General features: G+C 39.2%; 1 protein-coding gene across 2 annotated transcripts in view; it reads left to right on the plus strand.

Annotated features, from left to right (window-relative positions):
• Agbl1 (AGBL carboxypeptidase 1) overlaps positions 1–19,632 on the plus strand; it is a 788,584-nt gene that overhangs the window by 62,836 nt on the left and 706,116 nt on the right. For both annotated transcript variants that reach the window (XM_076936072.1, XM_076936077.1), the window contains exons 4-5: positions 1,123–1,254; positions 5,176–5,269. In XM_076936072.1, coding sequence (XP_076792187.1) covers positions 1,123–1,254; positions 5,176–5,269 — 226 coding nt within the window. The remainder of the gene's footprint in view (positions 1–1,122; positions 1,255–5,175; positions 5,270–19,632) is intronic.

The following is a 19,632-nucleotide window of genomic DNA, read 5'->3' on the forward strand; positions in this document are numbered from 1 at the left end:
ATGCATCAATAAAATGTGATATACATATGCAATGGAGTATTATCTAGTCTAATGGGTTGTGTCTAGAGAATATTCTGCTAAATGAAATAACAAAACATGTATAGAAATATATTTCTATGAATCTTATAATAATCATGATGATTTGGGCATTACACTTAGAGAAGGAAACAAACAAATGTGACTAGACATAGTCACCTGATAGTGGGAGCAATGAGCATAAACAAGAGGTGTTTTCCTCTTGTTTTGAATGCTCACTTTGTAACTATTGAGATGAAGATAATGAACGGCTTACCCACAACACTAGATGTCAGGTTAGTAGAGCCTCATAATTTTTAACTTTAGTTTTCTTAAAAGCGTTTCACTTTGTATTATGAAAATTCTTTGTTAAATGGAAATATTGCCATCATCTACCTATAACTTTGATTTATCTTTCTCCAAAAGTTCCACACTATCTTTTGCATATTCAAAATAATATCCAGTCAAAAGAACACAATCCAAGGTGAGTATGCTTTTAATCTCAGCATTACTAGGGAGGTAGTGATGGAGGTAGGTGGATCTTAGTGAGTTCTAGGACAGTCTAGTTTCCATTGTGAGTTACAAGACAGCACAGAGATCTGTAGAAAAATAATTTCAAAAACAAAAGCAAAGCAAAGCAAAGCAAAGCAAAGCAAAGCAAACCAACCAACCAACCAACCAACCAAAACCAACCAACCAACCAACCAAACAACAACAAAAAAATCCAGAACGAAAAACCCAAAACAAAAACCCAAATAGCAAAGGATCTAATCAAAGTTCATGCACTGCATTTGAGTATACCGCTAATTGTTTTATTCAATCCATATTTATCTTAAAGACATTGATATATATGAGGTTGACTAGGAGTATCTGTAGAATCAAAGGCTTGCAGTTTTAGAACCCATAGCTTTCATGTAAATAAGTAATCCAATCTCCACTCTTCTGATGCATTTGGCTCCAATGGGGGAGTATTTAGAATATTTTTAATTAGGATAAAAAGTGTCTTTGGCCATAATTATCCTCTGTCGTCTGTCATTTTTCATTCTCTCCTGAAACCTTCAGCATGAATGTGAGGCATAATTAAGAGAAATGAATTTGTGTTCCTAGATAAGAAGTTTGGACAGAAGGCACTAGAATTAGAAGCACTTGATGTGACCTTGATTCTGGCCCGGAAAAACCTGTCTCATAGCCAGAACCTCCTGCACTGTCTCTGGGCATTGCGTGTGTTTGCTTCCAGTGGTAAGTTGGGCTGGGACACCTGGAAATCATGTGGTGGTCTGGGAGAGTGAGGGTTTGGGCGAGGATGCATGTGGTCCTATTCAGACACATAACGGGACCTGACAACCCAAAGGTTACAGCTCCTGAGCAACACCTAAGTATTGTCTTTGGATTTTCCTCTGAGTTGCATATACAGCATTCCAAATTTCTCTATTAATAATACCAGGTAAGAAGTTCTGTGGCAGGAGAAAGGCAGGCTTTACTCAGGCCTTGACACAGTCATAACAATATCTGTTCAAAACAACATTGTGTTGGCTGGAGAGAGAACTCAGCCAGTAAAATGTTTGACTTATAAACACAAAGACTCGAGAACCCACTAGTATCAAAATACTAGCATGGTGATGTAGACTTGTAATCCCAGTGTTGGGGAGGCAGAGGCAGGAGGATGCCTGGAGTTTGCTAGCCAGCTGGTGTAGCCTAATTGGTGAGGTCTAAGCCAATGAGCAAACCCATGTCAAAGGCAGTAGACTCTATTCTTCTGGATGAAACCTGGCCTCCTCAGACAAGCCTGTGAACTCACCCACACATTTGTGCACACACACACACACACACACACACACACACAAAGAGAGAGAGAGAGAGAGAGAGAGAGAGAGAGAGAGAGAGAGAGAGAGAGAGATTAAAACAAAGAATAGTCCTTATTAATTCCATGTTGCTACTCACTGATGCAACAAAATCCTTACTGATTTTTTTCTAACCTCATGCTTTTTCCTAACAGACCCTCTCTCTGGGTAATCACATCTGAACCTGTCAGAGGATAGTTATTAAGGATCTACTTACTTCAGCTGTTTTTAATTATCGCAACTGTGTGTTTAGATCTATATTTTTATATCACAGAAAAGAAAAAGCCAGCTGCTTCGAAGAGTGAAGTAATTTCTTAAGTTTATACAGATAAAAAGTCCTGAAGGCTGGCTTTAGAATTCCAAAAATCATGTTAATTCTACCCCGTGTGGAGGCACTTTTCATTAATAGATTAGATTCTATACCTCCTATCTCACATGTAATGAACACAGACTTTCATTTCTCCTTTTTAAGCTCCCTTACTGGGGAATAAAAGTGACAATTATTTAGATGTAATATACTCTGTAGGGGAAAGACTGTGGGCTTAGAGCCAGGGAGCCCTCAGTTTGACTCTGATGCTATTTCTCATGAGTCGTGGAACGTGGGCACTTGGCCTGTTTAACCTCATGGTTTTTTTCCCTTTGTAAAATTATAGCAGCAATAATTATTACTATTAATCTGCTAGGTTTTTGTCTCGCTAAAACAACAGAAATTAATTTTCTCACAGTGCTAAAGGTTGGAGGTCTGAGACCAAGATTTTGGCAAGGTTTGTTTTCTTCTATAGCCTGTTTCCTTGGCCAGCCAAAAGAAGATCCCGTCATTCCCCCATGTCCCCATGTGGTCTTTCCCATGGGCTTGTGCATCCTTAGTCTCTTTCTATGTTAAAATTTTCTGTGTGACAGACACAAAACAGATTAGATTATATTCCTTCTCCAATGGCATACCTTTAACTTAATTATGCCTGTAGGTCATAGGGATTGTGGCTTTAAAGTGGATTTGGGGAAGTGCATTCAACCCCTAGCAAATCTCATAGACTTGGTATGGGACAAACAAGATCATGTTCATAGGTAAGGCCGTGACACTGCAGCTGCCTTATCCTACCCCAATCTTTCGTCTAATATTTTGAAATCACATGAAGAGTACATGTGTAAGTGTAGTAACTATATAACCCCTCCATGTATCCTAAGAATGGATGAAATATTCCATTTTTACTATTTTTATTCTTACTTTAAATATAGGGTCTTGTGAAGCACAGAGTGGCCTCATACTCACCATATAGCCAAAGATCACCTTGAATTACATGTCCTCCTCTCTCTACCTCCCAATTGCTGGGATTACAGTCATGGGCCACTATACCTGGTTCAGTATCTCAATTTTCACTATTGAAGACTCTTAATAAACATGGAGTCTACATAAAGAGACAGTTTTCTCCATAATGATAATAAAAAGATTAATAATAAGATGGATTATTGGTTCTTTGTTCACAATGTCCTCCCTCTCTTACACACACACACACACACACACACACACACACACACACACACAGAGAGAGAGAGAGAGAGAGAGAGAGAGAGAGAGAGAGAGAGAGAGAGCGCAAAGAATATCAAAGAGCATTTGGGACTATCTGAATGAATCTGTACAAAGCCATCTCCAAACAATGAAAGAGGAATTGTACCACTTTATGAAAGACAACTGTCATTAATGAGAAACCCAAGAGCATAACAGCCAATCTGCAGCTTGCCAGCAATACAGGACTTAATGTAATTTTTGGTTTCCTAAAGAGTTTGCTGTCTTTAATACATATATGTAATGACAATATAATTAATAAAATAATAGAATTAATAATAACATAGCAATATAACATCAGCTTAGCTCTGAGAAAGTCAGTGATTTGTCTGTGAGTGTGAGAATGTAACTAGTTGGATCATATGTTAGCCTACATTTATCATACCAACTAGCTGTTACATAAAGTCATGGTGCCTCTCTGCATTGCATTTACTTATGAAAGGCTGACAGAGTTCAAGAAGTCTGTGGGTTCTGGGTTTTTTTGGGGGGTGAATTGTGACCCTATTTACTGTCTCAGCAAGATTTCTGAACAGCTATTTCTACCTGATTAGCTGGATGTACCCATAATGTGTTTATGGTAGCCAGTGAAGTTGTTGGCAGTGGCCACATGGCCATGTTGGGCAACCTTTTGGTAAAGGTGAGCCCAGTGAAGTTTCTTCTTGTATCCACTCCTGATTTCAAGTCTTTCATGTTAGAATCAGAGGTATTAAGACTACACTTTCACTACTTTCAGTTAATGTGGTAATTCTTATTGGATTACCTGCTAAAAAATTTATTCTAGTGTTATTTTCCACATTAAAAGTAAAGACTATATTAATAAGTATAACAGTGGGAAGACTGATGGACACAACTGGGATGACAAATCCATCCTGTTAATATGGGTGGTAATGGTCTGTACTCTCCTTGGTGGGGGTATGTGCATAGTGGATACTCCTAGAACATGTACTCCCTGTAATGGGCAAGACTTTGTTCTCAGTCTTCACCTGGTAGACAGAACTGTGGAATTACCACATCCAGGTTTGCATTCCTCTCCCGAGGCCTGAACTAGGTCAGTCTAAGACACATTGCTCTTCTCTTTGCATCTTTAAGATGCCCTGTTCCCACTTATTTTCCCAGAAAAAGCCTGGACCAAAACACCAGGCAGTCTTATGTCTCCCCTCCCAGAAGTACAAGCACCATGGAGGAAAGAGAGAAGTCATCTTATCAGAGAATCGTTTTTCTTTTTCCACTTCCTTGTCTTCTCCTATGGTTCTATATCCCATAGATCCTTGTTCTTTTCAGGGCCTTCTGTACTCTTCCCAAATTCAACTGAGTTGAGAAGGGTATGGGTCATATTGAAAAGTGGCTGGGATATCCTTGGAGATGGTAATGACATCTGGAGGGTTTTATTTATTGGGTGTTCCCTTGACTTTCCATCATTCAGATCTATGATCATGTTCTAATACCCTCTCCCCAAATTGAGCGAAAAGGGAAACGTTCCCAGGCTAGTTATCTTGGAGCACAAGACTCATTCTTCTACTGGTATTCTGATAGTGGTGCAGCCAACTCATTGTCTCAGTCTTAGGGGTGTCAAGTATTAAATAGAATAGAGGTTGAAACTGAGGGAGAAACAGATACCCCACTCACTGTCTTTGTTGTTTCCATTTTTTATTGTTGTGTGTTGACCCCCTTAAAATTGTCAATGGTTAAATCCAAGTTGTGTTAGCACATCTTCTTGTGACAGTAGCTACTCACTACTATGCATTTTGTCTTCAGTAACTACGGGAGCCATGCTGGGAATTAACGGAGCGATGGAACTGCTCTTCAAGGTCATTTCTCCTTACACCCGAAAGCACACCCGGACAATCAGGTATAGAGCATGCTCATAGAACCCTGGGCTCTGGGTGATGGATAGAAGATGGAGGTGCTTGCCCTTAGATCTTCTTGATGCTTCCATTTCAATCCATTGATGCTTTCTTCCTTATAGATGTACAGTGGCTCTATCCCATATAAATCTGTATACAGATGCATACCCGATCCCAGATTTCTTATTTCCTCTCATTCTCATGATAATCTCAAATAATCATATAACTCTCAAGCCAAAATGCACAGAGCTTTATCTAAGGTTACAATGCTGGGAAACGGCAGAGGTGAAGTTTAAATCCATAGCATTCAAACCTCATGTTCTTTTTGTTGTTGTTGATTTTGGTCTAGTGCTTTCAGATAAATACTTTTTTTTTATCTGCAGTGATAAATGAGCATAACCCTCAAAAGACAGCCCAGGAGTGACAGGGTCTCAAAAAATCAGCCAGTTAAACTTCTTAGATGAGTCCCGAGCCTTCTAATAGTTCATCATGGTTGTGTGTTGGTCTTGTTTCATGGTTTTATGACTGGAGAATGAAACCTGGTCCATTCTCTCAGCCTCTGCATCCCAGAGTGGAGTGAATCACTAAGTTAAAAAGGGAGATGGTTTCACATAAAGGCTTTAGAGATATTCGGAACCATTAAGATCCATCATTTATGGGAGTGACTCAGCGAGGACCTTGAGAGAATATTAGAAGAAATTCAGCCAATTTCTAAGATATATGGGGTCATTTGGCAAGTAGCATTTCCATGCCCAGCCATGATATTTTCTGCATCCTAGCATCAATCTCAAGCTCGTGTTTCACCTGATTATTTTTCTCCTGGGTCACCACAGTTATCCCACCACCATCCATTCTCACCTACAGCTCTCTACACCAGTGTTTCCTGAAGTGAAATACATTACATAGCAGCCAAAAAAAAATGGCCTCATCAAATAGAGAAGTTCTGGACTCAACTAAGTGAGATAGGTTTCTTTTTTTTTTTTTTTTTTTTTTTTTTTTTTTTTTTTTTTTTTTTTATAGGTTTCTTTATGCTAAAATTTTGCAGAACCTTTAGTAAAACTTATACACACTGGGCCTAAGATGGCTTTGTAGTGTGCTCTGTCCTAAGACCAATCTGGCCAGAGAACTCCACTTTTTAAAGATCAACTTTTAAAAGGGGCTAGAACAGTCTGCATTTTATTTTATAAATTTCCACTCTAAAGCGGAAACTTATTGCAAAGTAGCAGTCAACCCAACCCAACTCTACCAGCAAAATTCTCATGCAATAGGTGAAACACCTCAGAGTCAAAAACAAGAGTTAAAAAAAAAAAACTCTTTATTTTTCTGTAGTTTCACTTTACTTTGTTCTTAAATGTCCACTGCATCAGATGACAAACATTCTAGCCAGGGATCAAAATCAGATTAGTGATCCTTTAGTTCATGGTGTCTTTCTGTCTACTGTGTTCCTCTTCTGGGGATGTATTCTAGATTTAAAGGTGCTATGGGTGACTGTGAGAAGCACTGATAGAAAACAGTTTGTCCTTAATCATCTGTTCCCATTGGGATGTTCAGGACTTGAGTATGTCACCAATTTTGTCACTGTGCACTGCCTTTGCTGCTGAGATCTGCAGTCTCAACATGTCTTGGCCACTAACACCTGAGTTTTATCCATCCTATTCATAATAGTATCTCGAATATACTGTTCCTATAACATGCAATTGTCTGGTTTTTCTCATACACTATGTAATTTTAACTGGGCCCTTGTACATATGAGTCTCCCTAAGTGATCTCTTCTTCGACTTGGGTACCATGCTTTTTGAAGTGTTTTCTTCTTATCAGTTAACCTTGGGTATCAAGGCATTGGGTCCTAATGTTTTTCCATCCTGATGGCTTCTGTTGTCTCTGTTATGAAGGCCAAGACTGGGAGAACAAAGCAATACAAATACCACATGTAAGACAGTAATAAGTATTTGTCAGGCTCTTGTAGAGCCTCTCAAGAGACAGTTATATCAGGGTACTGTCTGCAAGCACTTCTTGGTGGCCAACCATTGGACTGAGCACAGGGTCCCCAATGGAGGAGTTAGAGAAAAGACTGAAGGAGCTGAAAAGGTTTGCAACCCCACATGAAGAACAACAATATCCACCAACCAGATCCCCAGAGCTCCCAGGGACTAAACTACTAACCAAAGAGTACACATGGAGTGACCCATGGCTCCAGCCATATATGTAGCACAGGATGGCCTTGTCCAGCCTCAATGGGAGAAGACGCCCTTGGCTCTGTGAAGGCTCGATGTCCCAGTGTAGGGGAATTTGAGGACAGGGAGGCAGGAGTGGGTGAGGGAGAACCCTCATAGAAGCAGGGGGAAGGGGATGGAATAGGGGGTTTCCTGAAGGGAAACTGGAAAAAGGGATAACATTTGAAATGTAAATAAATAAAATATCTAATAATGAAAAAAAAGACAGTAATAAGTAATTAAAGCATACAAGTTCCCTTCTTAGGGATACCTCCTGTTGCTATCTGTATTGTTTTTCTTTGCTCCTGTAAAAAGTCACATTCAGGTTCAGGTTCAGATCTGATCAAGGTGTCACAGAACAATGGTCAAACAACATCAGAGATTAACAGGGGTGGAATGCTTCCAAGAACAGAAAATTTGCCAGGGATCTCAGGAGTATTAAGCACTGTACCCACCATTTCTTCATGTCTGATCTGCCTTAGAAATCTTCTGCCAGATCGTGCCCCTTCTTAAGCAAAATGCCAAACTAAAAACCAAATGTTCACAGAGAGGCCTTTTCATGAGCCTTTACAATGTAGTTGGCATTGCCATGGTGTTGACTAGGTACCTAGCACCACAGTTGGCTCTTAGCATGCCTTATCTCTTTAGAGCCTCTTTTCTTCTTTGAGGCAGGTGCTATTACTGTGTCTCCCTTTACAGGGGAAAAAATGGAAGCTGAAAGAAGTTAAGTAACCTGCTGGGGATTTAATTGAAAGAGCCAGGATTTAAGCACTGCCTGATCCATGAGCTCCAGCATGGAAAGCACCATTGGAGTATTTTGCAGTCTATTTCCAGTGTTATATTTCTAAAAACCCCATATGTAAGACAATCACAAGTAGTTAAAGTTTGCTTAAATTTCTTTTATCGCCTAAACGGTTCATATCCATGGAACAATTTGCTTAATGATAGGGAATCTTTCTCCTCAACTGAATGGCCATTTCCTCTCAAAGGCTAAATAGCTATTCTCCCTGCTTTTCAATTCTTTCCCAAAGCTCCTTTGTTTTCTAACTCTCCACCCTTCCCAACTAGAAAAGAAATGAAGGTATTGAAATTGGAAGATGCTCCCCAGCAGCTCCAATTCCTTGGTGAGCCACTTTACCTTTCTTAACTAACCCCTGCATTTCTCAAATGTGAATATTAAGCCTTAACTTACAAGCTTGTTGTAAGTTGGCACTAGAAACAATGGCTAGAAAAGTCTGTGGGGTTTGACATGCTAGGATATGTCACTCACCAGTAATAGAGATACAGCTGGGTAATAGGCTGCTTGCCTACAGCTAGACTAGAGCTCCTGTAAACTCCACTCCAAATCTCAACTAAGACCACCTAAATAAACTGTGCTTGATTGCCTGTACTTACAAGGCCAAACCTATGGCTTTGAGGACTTTTCCATGGGAGGATATGGTAACATGCCTGTAGGACTGAATAATGTCCTCCAAGGCCTTGCAAACTGTGGGGGAATTATTGCAGGATGCCTTTTTGAAAGCTGGTGCCCAGTGTGGTGCCACTGTGACTCCTTCCTCCTGTGAAGATTAAACCCGCTCTACTTTTCCCATGTGTACCTAAAATAGACACGCAGCTGTCCTCCGATCTCCAGTGGTACTCAGGGGAAGATTTATGGCAGTAGCTCCAGCCTTAGGAGGGAGAAAGGGCCTGTGCAGCAATATCCCAAGCCTCCTGTGGCCTCATGCCAGCCTCCATGCCTAGGAAGGCAGCCGCTCTAGACTTCCTTCATTTGCTAGATAGCCACCATTTTGTTACCCTTCACCGATGTGTGAGTGTCTTGTCTTGTGCCTTCTCACTTCCTTTTGCTCCCCACATCTGCCATTTTGGTCTGAAGAGTCATGACAGACTTGGCAAGCCATTTCTGTCCTCTCGGTGGTCTTCTTCCCTGCGTTCAAGCTGCCAGGAATGTGCTTCAGTTTATCTCCCACTCTTCATCGCTTTCTCTCTTCAGCTGTCTCTCAGTGTGGCTTGCTCCGGGAACGGTGTTGCCATTCTACTAGAGGGGAAAACAGCTCTCTAGTCTCCTTGTCAGAGCATGGGGAACAGGGAGTCACCTGTCCTCAGCACTGCTCTGGAGTCTTTTTCATTTTTCCTTTCAACACACTTTGTACTTATCTTTGTTTACTGTTGCCCCGGGGTCTTCTCTCCCCTCTAAACTTTGCTTATCAAGGTAGAAATTGAACCATGTTTACCTTGTTTCCCTTTCCCCAGCAGGGTCTAGCTCCACGTGTAGACTATGGCAATTCTCAGTTAAATTCAAAAGAAATGTATTTTAAAAGATTTATACGTAATCATTTTTACTTGTAAGGTACTGTGTGATAATTTGATGCAAGTATTCATTATGTAATGAGTAAATTAGGGCGATTAGCATTTCCACCAACTAATGTATGAAACACTTCACAAATTTTGCTTCGTGTGTTATTTTGAGCAGAGACTGTACTAATCATCTGTGTAACACCTCAGCGTTAGGATGTATAGTGTCATACATAACATGCACCAAAAGATATAATTTAACTAAAAATTATTGGTGATTTCTGAATGTATCTGTAAGTGCAATGCAGCATCTACCAAGTGAGTCACTTCATGTTGGTTGCCATTTTTGTTCCTTAGCTTATCCTGGGTGTCTAAACATACCTGAAAATTCATGTGGCCCTTTTACCAAGAACTGTATGGAAGAGGGGACTGAGGTGCCTCTGGAGAGAAGTCAGCCAAGGGAAAAGAAGCTGGAACATCAGCCTTAACAGGAGAAAGTTTTTGATCACTAGAGGGAAGGGATGTGTTATTAGAGTTGTTTCAGGGATCTGCCAGGTTGGCTGAAAGGAAGGCTGTAAAGTTGAAGGGCTTTTCAGAAGATAGGAGTAGCACTCAAATGAAAGCTTTACTTCCCTTTGAATTAAATAGCTGGTGCTGGTCTGTTAATAGATTCAGGAAGAGGTTTAGAATCTGTGGGAGTGGTCTATAAAAACCTGGAGGTGGAAATGTCCCTAAGTCAGAGTTTGGCCTTTTGCTACCAGTTCGTGTATCCACACAGTTTTCCTGGATCAGTTCAAACTTACTAAGTAGGACAATTTCCTGAGGGAAAGATGATCACTTGCAGGTTCTTGACTCATCTGGTAACTTAGAAGAGCTTCCGTTGTTCCATGTCTCAACATTCTCTGCTTCAAGCTTCCTCCTTTTTCTTTTACTTACAGGGCTCCAGGTTTTTAGTAGTGATGATATCCATGTGCACTGGATGTTCCCATGACATTTCCCAAAGCGTGGCTACATCCTCTCTGATCCCGCTGGGTCCTCAGGCCATAATATTTAACCCCTGGTTGAAGCTGGATTATCAGCTATGACAGTATACAGCAGCTTCCAGGATTTTAAACTCTGCTAGCTTGCCATGCCTCACAGAGTTCCAATTATCAAAGCCAATTACAATTTTCTGAGCAGGAGCTGCTTCTTCAACCCCATTGTATTCTCTGATCATTGGACCGCATGTTGAGACAGAAGATTCAGGATTAGCCATAGGCTAAGATTATCTCTGAAGCTTCCCCGAGAATATGGGAAGTTGATAATTGTATTCAGGACCATGCTGGCTTCATCTTTACAGGAGAGGTCTTCAATTTTCTCACACCTTCTATCTTAGGCTTTCAGCAGATCTATTATGCTAGGATTTATCTTTCAAGATCAGGGGTCTTGGGGCCATGGAGTATCTTGGCACAGTTGTGGGTTATATTCCGTGCTCTAGAGGTCCTGGGATTAAATACCTTGGCAACAGAAGGCAGCATAGTGTTTGGGTCTCAAACAAGCCACATAGGCAAATTCTTCAGTTTAGTGTCCTGTTGGCTGTCCTAGTTGCTCCCTGTACTTAGAATAGTGTTAGTGATCTTCTCCCTTTTGAGCTCTTGTCTGCCAGGGCTCTTTGGCATTTGAGCTTTGCCTGAGTGCAGGATTACTGGGCATTGCTTCATTGGCAGCTATTTATGGTGATTTCATTTTCAGTTTATGAGCTAGAAAAATGCCTCATACTTCTTTTTCTCCCAAACCAGTGTCTTTCCAAAGTCAAGTCTTCTGAGTGTTCTCTAGCCAGCTTACCATCCCATTTTATTTGAGCATAGTAGTTGATAAACGAATGGAGACTCAGCCAAAGCTAATGGTTTCCTTGTTATCATGAGCAACATAGGTGACACAGCTTTGTCACTGAGAGAGTGGGGACTCAAGTTACAGGGAACAGAATTTTCTGTTTCTTGAAATAGATACCATATTTCTCCTGGGTGTTCTTTGCTTCTATTAATATCAAAAAACATTATAACTTTCCACTCAATGTAAATAAAATCTGAGTTTTTCAGGCATGGGCTCATAATGATGATTCAGAAGCCCTGTGCTTCAGAGCACTTGGACTCAAATATTTTGGAACAGGAACAAAAAAATTCCAACCCAGCTTCACAAGTGATGATATTGGGGATGTGCACCATGGGCTCAACTTACTGACAAAGTGATTATGGCCTTTGCAACCTGACTCCAAGCCTGCAGTTGATAGCGGAATGAATAGTTTCCTACATGAATTAAACCCTGGCAATGAGGTCTATGGTTGAAATCCCTTTCATCTTCTTAAGAAGCCACTGACCTCTCGCTGTTAGGTCTGGTCATAGATATTCAAGTCACAGGATTGAAAGTTGGCAGCTTCCAAGGAACTTTCCTTCTAGTTCACCTCTTTCATCTAAGGTGAGGTCAGTGAAATCCAGAAAAGCTCATCAAACTCCTAATGGGTTTTAAGACATATTCTGTCACTGAAGCTGAAGGAAACCCTACTGCATAATATGAAACAGATATGCTTTAAGACTTTTGTGTGACGTTTGATACATTTGTCTTGGTAGGAGGCAGTGAAGATTTACAAATAGAAGATGAATTTTTGTCCTCAGGCTTCTGAATCTGTGCAACAACTACAGTGCAGCATGTGAGACAGAATGGTCCTCCATAGTGATCCAGTGATTCAGTGATTCATACAAAAGAGAGCACACATCCTGGGTCCTATGTATACTAGAGGGACTTGACATGCTCTTCCTTGTAACCATCCTCTCATTTCCATCGGTATCTGTAAAATTTGTATACTATTTTACCTCTACATAGTTATTTGTCCCCGTTTTCATCTCGATAGGAGGCAGACTCTTGGCTTGCAAAGTGGTGGGGTTTTCCATCCCCTGAAGATGTTCTTACATGCTTTTGTCAATCAGGGCATCTGGTTGAATCTTCCTTGAAATCAGCAGAGTAACCATTTGGGGCCTAGAAAGGCTTAGTCTAGAGGCACTGTGAGTTTGAGGTTCTAGATATTTCCCTTTACTCCCTCTGAGAAGCTCTCTGATCTTTTGTCACCCAAGTGAGGTAGTCTAGATATCTTGGAGAGGGGTCCTCTGAGACTTATATATGACTGAGGTGTGCAGAATTTCTAAAAGCATTCTTTGACTTGTGAACAATGATTGGCAAGTAGATGATTTCCACTGTTGCTGTGGTATTTATTTTCCAGAATGACATGATGAGGGAGTCAGAATTGGTTTGATATACTAATATTAGAAACAGAATACACATCCTGGGTTCATGTATACTAGAGGGACTTGACATGTTCTATGTGTCCCTTGTAACTATCCTCCATTTCCACATGTATCTGCTCAAAGTTACACTATTCAACCTTTCCATAGTTACCTGCCCCAGTTTCCATCTTAATAGAAGGCAAACTCTTGGATACTTTTGCTTGCTGCAGGAATAAGTCTTTGAGCCTAGCCCTGTACGTAAAATTTTATACGTAAGTTTGTGTCTTCATATCTTCCTACAGATCATAGATTCTTTACAAAATTACTTGTGAATATGAGGGAGAGCATTTGGGGAACTGAAGAGATAGAGATAGAGATAGAGATAGAGATAGAGATAGAGATAGAGATAGAGATAGAGATAGAGATAGAGATAGAGATGATAAAGATAGAAAGGAAGGGAGGGAAAGAAATACTTTTAGCAGGAAACACTCTTGTGTCCACCAGTCTTTATTCAGAGGACTTCATGGCCACATTCTACAGGGAACAATTCCACAGTTACATACCAAAGTCATAAGATCATAAAGCAAATTGGGAAAGCTCTTTTGTTGTGTGGAGCTGAGAGTGATGTGATAGGATATCTTGAAGATGAGTATGTTTAACATATAAAAGCCACCCAGTCATGCAGAAAGGAAAAAGCCCAGTAGAGGCCAGTGTGCATAGTTATTGAATGCTAATTATTTTGAAGAGTTTGGGCAGAAATTTTGTGATGAGGTCAGTTTGGAGACTTTCTGCTTAGTTCAATTACGGTGCTATTTTGTTGTTGGATCTCGGTGTGATCATTAGTTAAATTCAACAGAGCAGATGAGAAAAATAGAGAACAATGAATGGCTATTTAAAAGAAGTGAATATTATAAATTAAGTTTGAATTTCGTTCAGACAGCACTTCATAGGTATTCAGTAAATGCCAGTTAATTTAATGAACATTGATGCTTAGGTTTACCTGAGGTTCATCCTTTCAACCATTAATCTATTCACTCAATAGTATTTGAAGATATTGTTTTTAGTAGATATGTGTGGGATTTGAGATGAAAAGAAATGGCTCTTGCCCTCAAGGAGCTTGTAGATGATCCATAGTACATCAGCATTTAAATGAGCAAGACAAATGCCATAATGATGGGGTATTCATGGAGGGGGTCTTAGTGTACCCAGAAACTGGCAGAGAAGAATTTCCAAGGAAAGAAGCTTTGGGCATGGAGTATGGAATATATTTTCCAAATGCTAAGGTTATACTAAACAGGTTCTTCTAGGCAGAGGCAGAAGAGAAAGTGAAAATACAAAAACACACACATTGATGTGTAGATCTGAAGGTGTGCATGTATGTGCACACACACACAATTTAATGCATAGTTGGTGTATACTGGATGAGTATGAAGCAGAAAGCTCACCCAGATTGATCAAAAAACCCCTAGTATCTTAGTTGAAAATTATAAAATGCATAATTCACAAAGAAAGAAGAAAAATGGATAAATCATATGAATTCAACTCTTTAGTAATCTGTAAATATAATTTAGATGAAGGCACTCTGTATAAATCAGAGCAGGAAAGACTTGAGATATGATAAAATTTACTGTTCGTGAGGATTTACTAAGATGGGCACTTTTATGCTAGTGGGAATGTATACTGATAAAACACTCATGAGAACAATTGGTGATGTTTACCAAGAGCAGAAGAAAGTTTCCATTACTCAACTCAGATTTTTTACTTCTTGAAATCTGTCCTAAATAATTACTATGAAAACTGGATGAAGAAGACTCATGCTTACAAATATCAATAACAATGTTATTTATAACCAGAAATGATATAAACAGAAAAATTCAATAACAGAGAATCCTTAGTAAATGTGATATGTTTATCTATTATGGTGTTTATGTGCAAAATGCAAAAACAGACTAGGGAAAGAAGTTTGTCTTGAAAAATTTCTTTCAAGACAAGTATTGAATAAAAAAAATATTAAGTTTCAAACTTTATGTAAACATATAAACAAAATGACCCAGGTCAAGACAGGAAAACTGGGGTTAGATTTTCTTTCCACAAGAAATAAATAAAAATATAGATGAGGCAATATTTTTAAACATATAAACATCTGGCAGCAATGAATAGTGATTCCTGAAAGATTAATTCTAGACGTTGGTAGTGACAGACCCAGGTGTAGCCCAAAAGAAGCCTGTAGTTAAGGAGGTAGAGACAAGGAGCTAATATGAAGCTTGAAGTGTCCCGGGTGCCTAGAATTTATAGGACAGAGTACAGGAGCTAAGGGGGAGAGAGAGAGAGAGAGAGAGAGAGAGAGAGAGAGCGAGCGAGAGAGAGAGAGAGAGAGAGAGAGACAGAGAGATGAATGGGACAGAGAGGGAGAGAATATGAGTGAGAAAATGAATGAGTTTTCTCCCAGTTCATATTTGATGGACCTGAGAAATAGAACTTGTGCCCAGATCCCTGCAGAAAACTCTGAAATGGGGACTAATCTCAGTTCATTCAGCACTGTGGCGCAAGGGGAGACAAAAACAAACAAACAAACAAACAACAAAACAAAACCCATCCAAATAATATTTCTTATGAATAGATGCAATATTTCTAACTTAAGTTTAGCACATTGTTAAAAAAGAGCTATTATCATTCCATTGTGTACATCTAGACTGGTTTCATTTTCTACCTATTGTGACTACAGCAACAATCAATCTGGTTGTGCATGTGTCTCTGTAGTATAGGATATAACAAGGTTATGAGATCAGTAGACGAAAATAAGCCATATCTCTATGGTACTTGGAAGTAAAACAAAATCAAACAGTACTTAAAAATAGTCTTTTTAAGGAACACCTCATTAAAATACATTTTCTTTAATTTTTTTACTTATCTGTAACACATTATGATCATGACCACTTCCTATCATCCTCTCATTTCTTTTACACTCCAACTTATCCCTTCTTCCTCTCCTTTCCTCCATCCTCCTTTCTCTGTATTATTTTATGCAAGCAGCTAACACTATAGTGTGGTCATGAATGTCATGGCCATGTCAGATCTAGAAAATAGCATTTCATGGTACTTCTCCACACACTGACTTTTACAGTCTTTGTTTCTCCATGATGTTCCCTAGGTCTTGAAAAGGGTGTTAGAGTTATCCTAGTTAGAACTGATGACCCGAAAGTCACTTATTCTCAGAACGTTGACCAGTTATGTGTCTCTAAATTAACCATCACCTGGTATAATGAGAAGCTTCTCTGATCAAGGTTGAGAGTGGCATGAGTTTATGGATATATGTATACATGTTTAGAGTGAAGTTTGACCCCATGGCAGCAGTTTATCAAAACATCAGAAATAAATTACCTTCTAGGGCCAGTGACCTCCCTGGGCATAATATCATCACTTTCTCCTTCTCCTTCTCCTTCTCCTTCTCCTTCTCCTTCTCCTTCTCCTTCTCCTTCTCCTTCTCCTTCTCCTTCTCCTTCTCCTTCTCCTTCTCCTTCTCCTTCTCCTTCTCCTTCTCCTTCTCCTTCTCCTTCTCCTTCTCCTTCTCCTCCTTCTTTCCCCTTCCTCTTCCTCTTCCTCTTTTTCTTCTTCCTCCTCCTCTTATTCCTCCTCCTCCTCTTCTTGACTTTATTATTATAATTGATGATGATATTGGTTAATATGATACTTCATTTCATTTTATTTTTATTTTTTATTTTTGAAATTGTCATGTAATAATTTTCCTGTCTCTCTCCTCCCTGCAAATCCTCTCATATACCCTTCTTAGCTCTCCTTCACCTTCACACCCTATTTTCTTCACTAATTGCTATTGCATGGATATATGTACTTGTACATATAAACATAACCTGTTCAGTTCATATAACATTACTTGCATGTATGTTTTCAAGAGTAACCATTTGATACTCGACAACTAATTGGTGTGCTCTTCCCCAGGGAAGAAGACCACCTCTTCCACTCCCATCTTGGCTCAGTTGCCTATAATGTTTTTTTGTGTAGGGTTGAGGTCTTGTGACAGTGGGTAGGGGGCCTGTTTTCCCCATCCAGTTTGTCATGTGAACTGGTGTCATCCTTGTTCAGCTTACATTTGGGCAGTTAATCTTTGGTGTAGATTTATAGTATCAAGCTTGTATTCCCTTCTGTGAACAGGCCTTAGATCCAGTCAAGAAGTGATTGGTTACCAGCCTAAACAGTCATGTCATGATTACATTTATGGACACATCCTGTCTGTGTATTTGTATTGTGACATGCTGGTTTTATAGCTGGATAAGGCCACTGATGAATTTTTCTCTTTGACCTTCTTGCACCATGTGTGAGGGCCCCCAAGGAAGAAGCTTGTATCCTAGCCCATTTTAATTTTTCTGTGTCCAAAGTACATGGGGTGTTTTTAGCAATAGTGTCTTGATAACTTATTCTGGCCAGCAAACAAAATCAATGACGATAGTCTCTATTGTTTGTGGAGCCTCTGAAAGCTTCATGGCTATCAAGGCATAGGAAGTTGTCCTACAGCCAGCACCTAGATTTTGGTTTAAAGGTCACGGCTTCTCAAAGCAGCATTGTCTATTGCTACAGAGGACCTCCATTTACACGTCTCTAAAAAGTATTATAGACCCAGTTAGCTTATTAAAGGAGTAGGTTTCTACATGGTATATTTATACATCACAAGTTGGGTTTTGTTTTTTGGGAGAAGTTGTTTTAAGGGAGTTGATTTTAGAATATTGCCTTTATTTACATAGTTATTTTGAACATCACAGATATTTTTGCATTAAATTTAATTTTTTAAATATCTCTTTTTGTAATATCCCTTAATATTTCTGTAATATTTTTGTAATATCTCTTAACATCAATGGACTTAATTTCCCAATTAAAAGACATAGGGTAATTGACTGGATATGTAAACAGGACCCAGCATTTTGCTGCATACAGGAAACTGCCCCCTCAGTGACAAAGACAGACTTTATCATAGAGTAAAAGGCTGGAAAACAATTTTTCAAGCAAATGGTCCTAAGAAACAAGCTGGAGTAGCCATTCTAAAATTTCCAGCCTGAGAACACAAAGGGAGGGACTCATGACTCCACCTGTATAGGTAGTTGAGGGGGGTATTCCCAGGCATCAGTGGAAGTGGATGGCCTTGGTGCCTAAAAATTTGGATTCTCTAGTGTTGGAAAATTTCGAGAGCAGGGAGGCAGGAATGGGAGGATGGGAAGAGCATACCCTCATAGTAATTGGAAGAGGAGGGATGGGGTAAGGGGTCAGGCATCAGTGGAAGTGGAGGGCCTTGGTGACTGGAAGTTTGGATTCCCTAGTGTTATGGAATTCGAGAGCAGGAAGCCTGGAATGGGAGGATGGTGGGAGCACAAACTCCATCTCTTTTAAGCCCCTACTTAGTATATGCCTTCTCCTTTTATATCATTTGTGCCTCGATGTCCCTCACAAGACCTTCCCTGTGTGTCCAATGTACTTGTATATATAAACATAACCTGCTCAGTTCATATAATGTTACTTCAGGCCTTTAGAGACTTTCCTTTCAACTAAGATCAAACATCTAAATATTCAAAGCTATAATTCACATATGAATGAGAATATGTACAGGTTATCTTTTCAGGGCCTGGATGACCTCACTCAGTGTAACATTTTGTAGTTACATCCATTTTTTAAAAGTTTTGCAATAGCTTTATTCTTTGGTAATTAATAGAATTATATTGTGTCTATGTACTACATTTTCATTAACAAATAATGGGCAGCTAGCCTGATTCCTTCACATAACTAGTGTAAACAGTGATGAACATGGCTGTGCAGGTATTTTTTGTGATAGGATATACAGTTCTTCGGGTATACACCCAGGAGCAGTATATCTGAGTCATACAATAATTGTGCTTTAGCTTTTTGAGAACCTTCCACATTGATTTCCAAAGTGGCTGCAACAGTTTACATCCTCCACAATGAATGAGGGTTTGTTTCTCTTTGCCTACATCCTCATCAGCATTTGTTGTTAGGTTGTTTTGTTTGCTTTTCTATTTTTTATTTTTGCCATTCTAATTTCAGCAAGAAGAAACCTCGAAGATGTTTTAAAGTGAATTTCCAAGATGGCTAATTACATTGAACATTTTGAAAATGTTTATTAAATACTTGTATTTATTCTTTCAGGAACACTGTGTTCAGAAGTATGCTAAAATTTTTATAGAAATAGTGTTGAATTTGAAGATTGTTTCTGATTTTTTTTAGTTGCATTAAATGATTCAATGTTTAGGTATAAATCTGGGAATAGAATATATATTGCAATGTTCACAACCCTGCAGAGACAAAATAAACAACAGCCAAACCAATAGAACTAACTAGGCTTAAAAGACCTGAGAGTTTAAAATGTTGATTTTCCTTTGGTTGAGCTATAGAACCAATACAATCTTAGTACAGGTTATCAAGCTCTTATTTTTAAAATTATAAACTTATAAATTGATTTAAAAATTCGCTTGGGAATGCAGAGGATCTAGAATAACCAAGACAGTTTTTGAAACAGACGTGAAAAGTTGAAAGAGCAAGAGCACTTAAAAAAAATTTTTTTTATTGGATATGTTATTTATT

This window comes from Arvicanthis niloticus, chromosome 1 (assembly GCF_011762505.2).
Source record: "Arvicanthis niloticus isolate mArvNil1 chromosome 1, mArvNil1.pat.X, whole genome shotgun sequence".
In the NCBI taxonomy this organism is placed as follows: Eukaryota; Metazoa; Chordata; class Mammalia; order Rodentia; family Muridae; genus Arvicanthis; species Arvicanthis niloticus.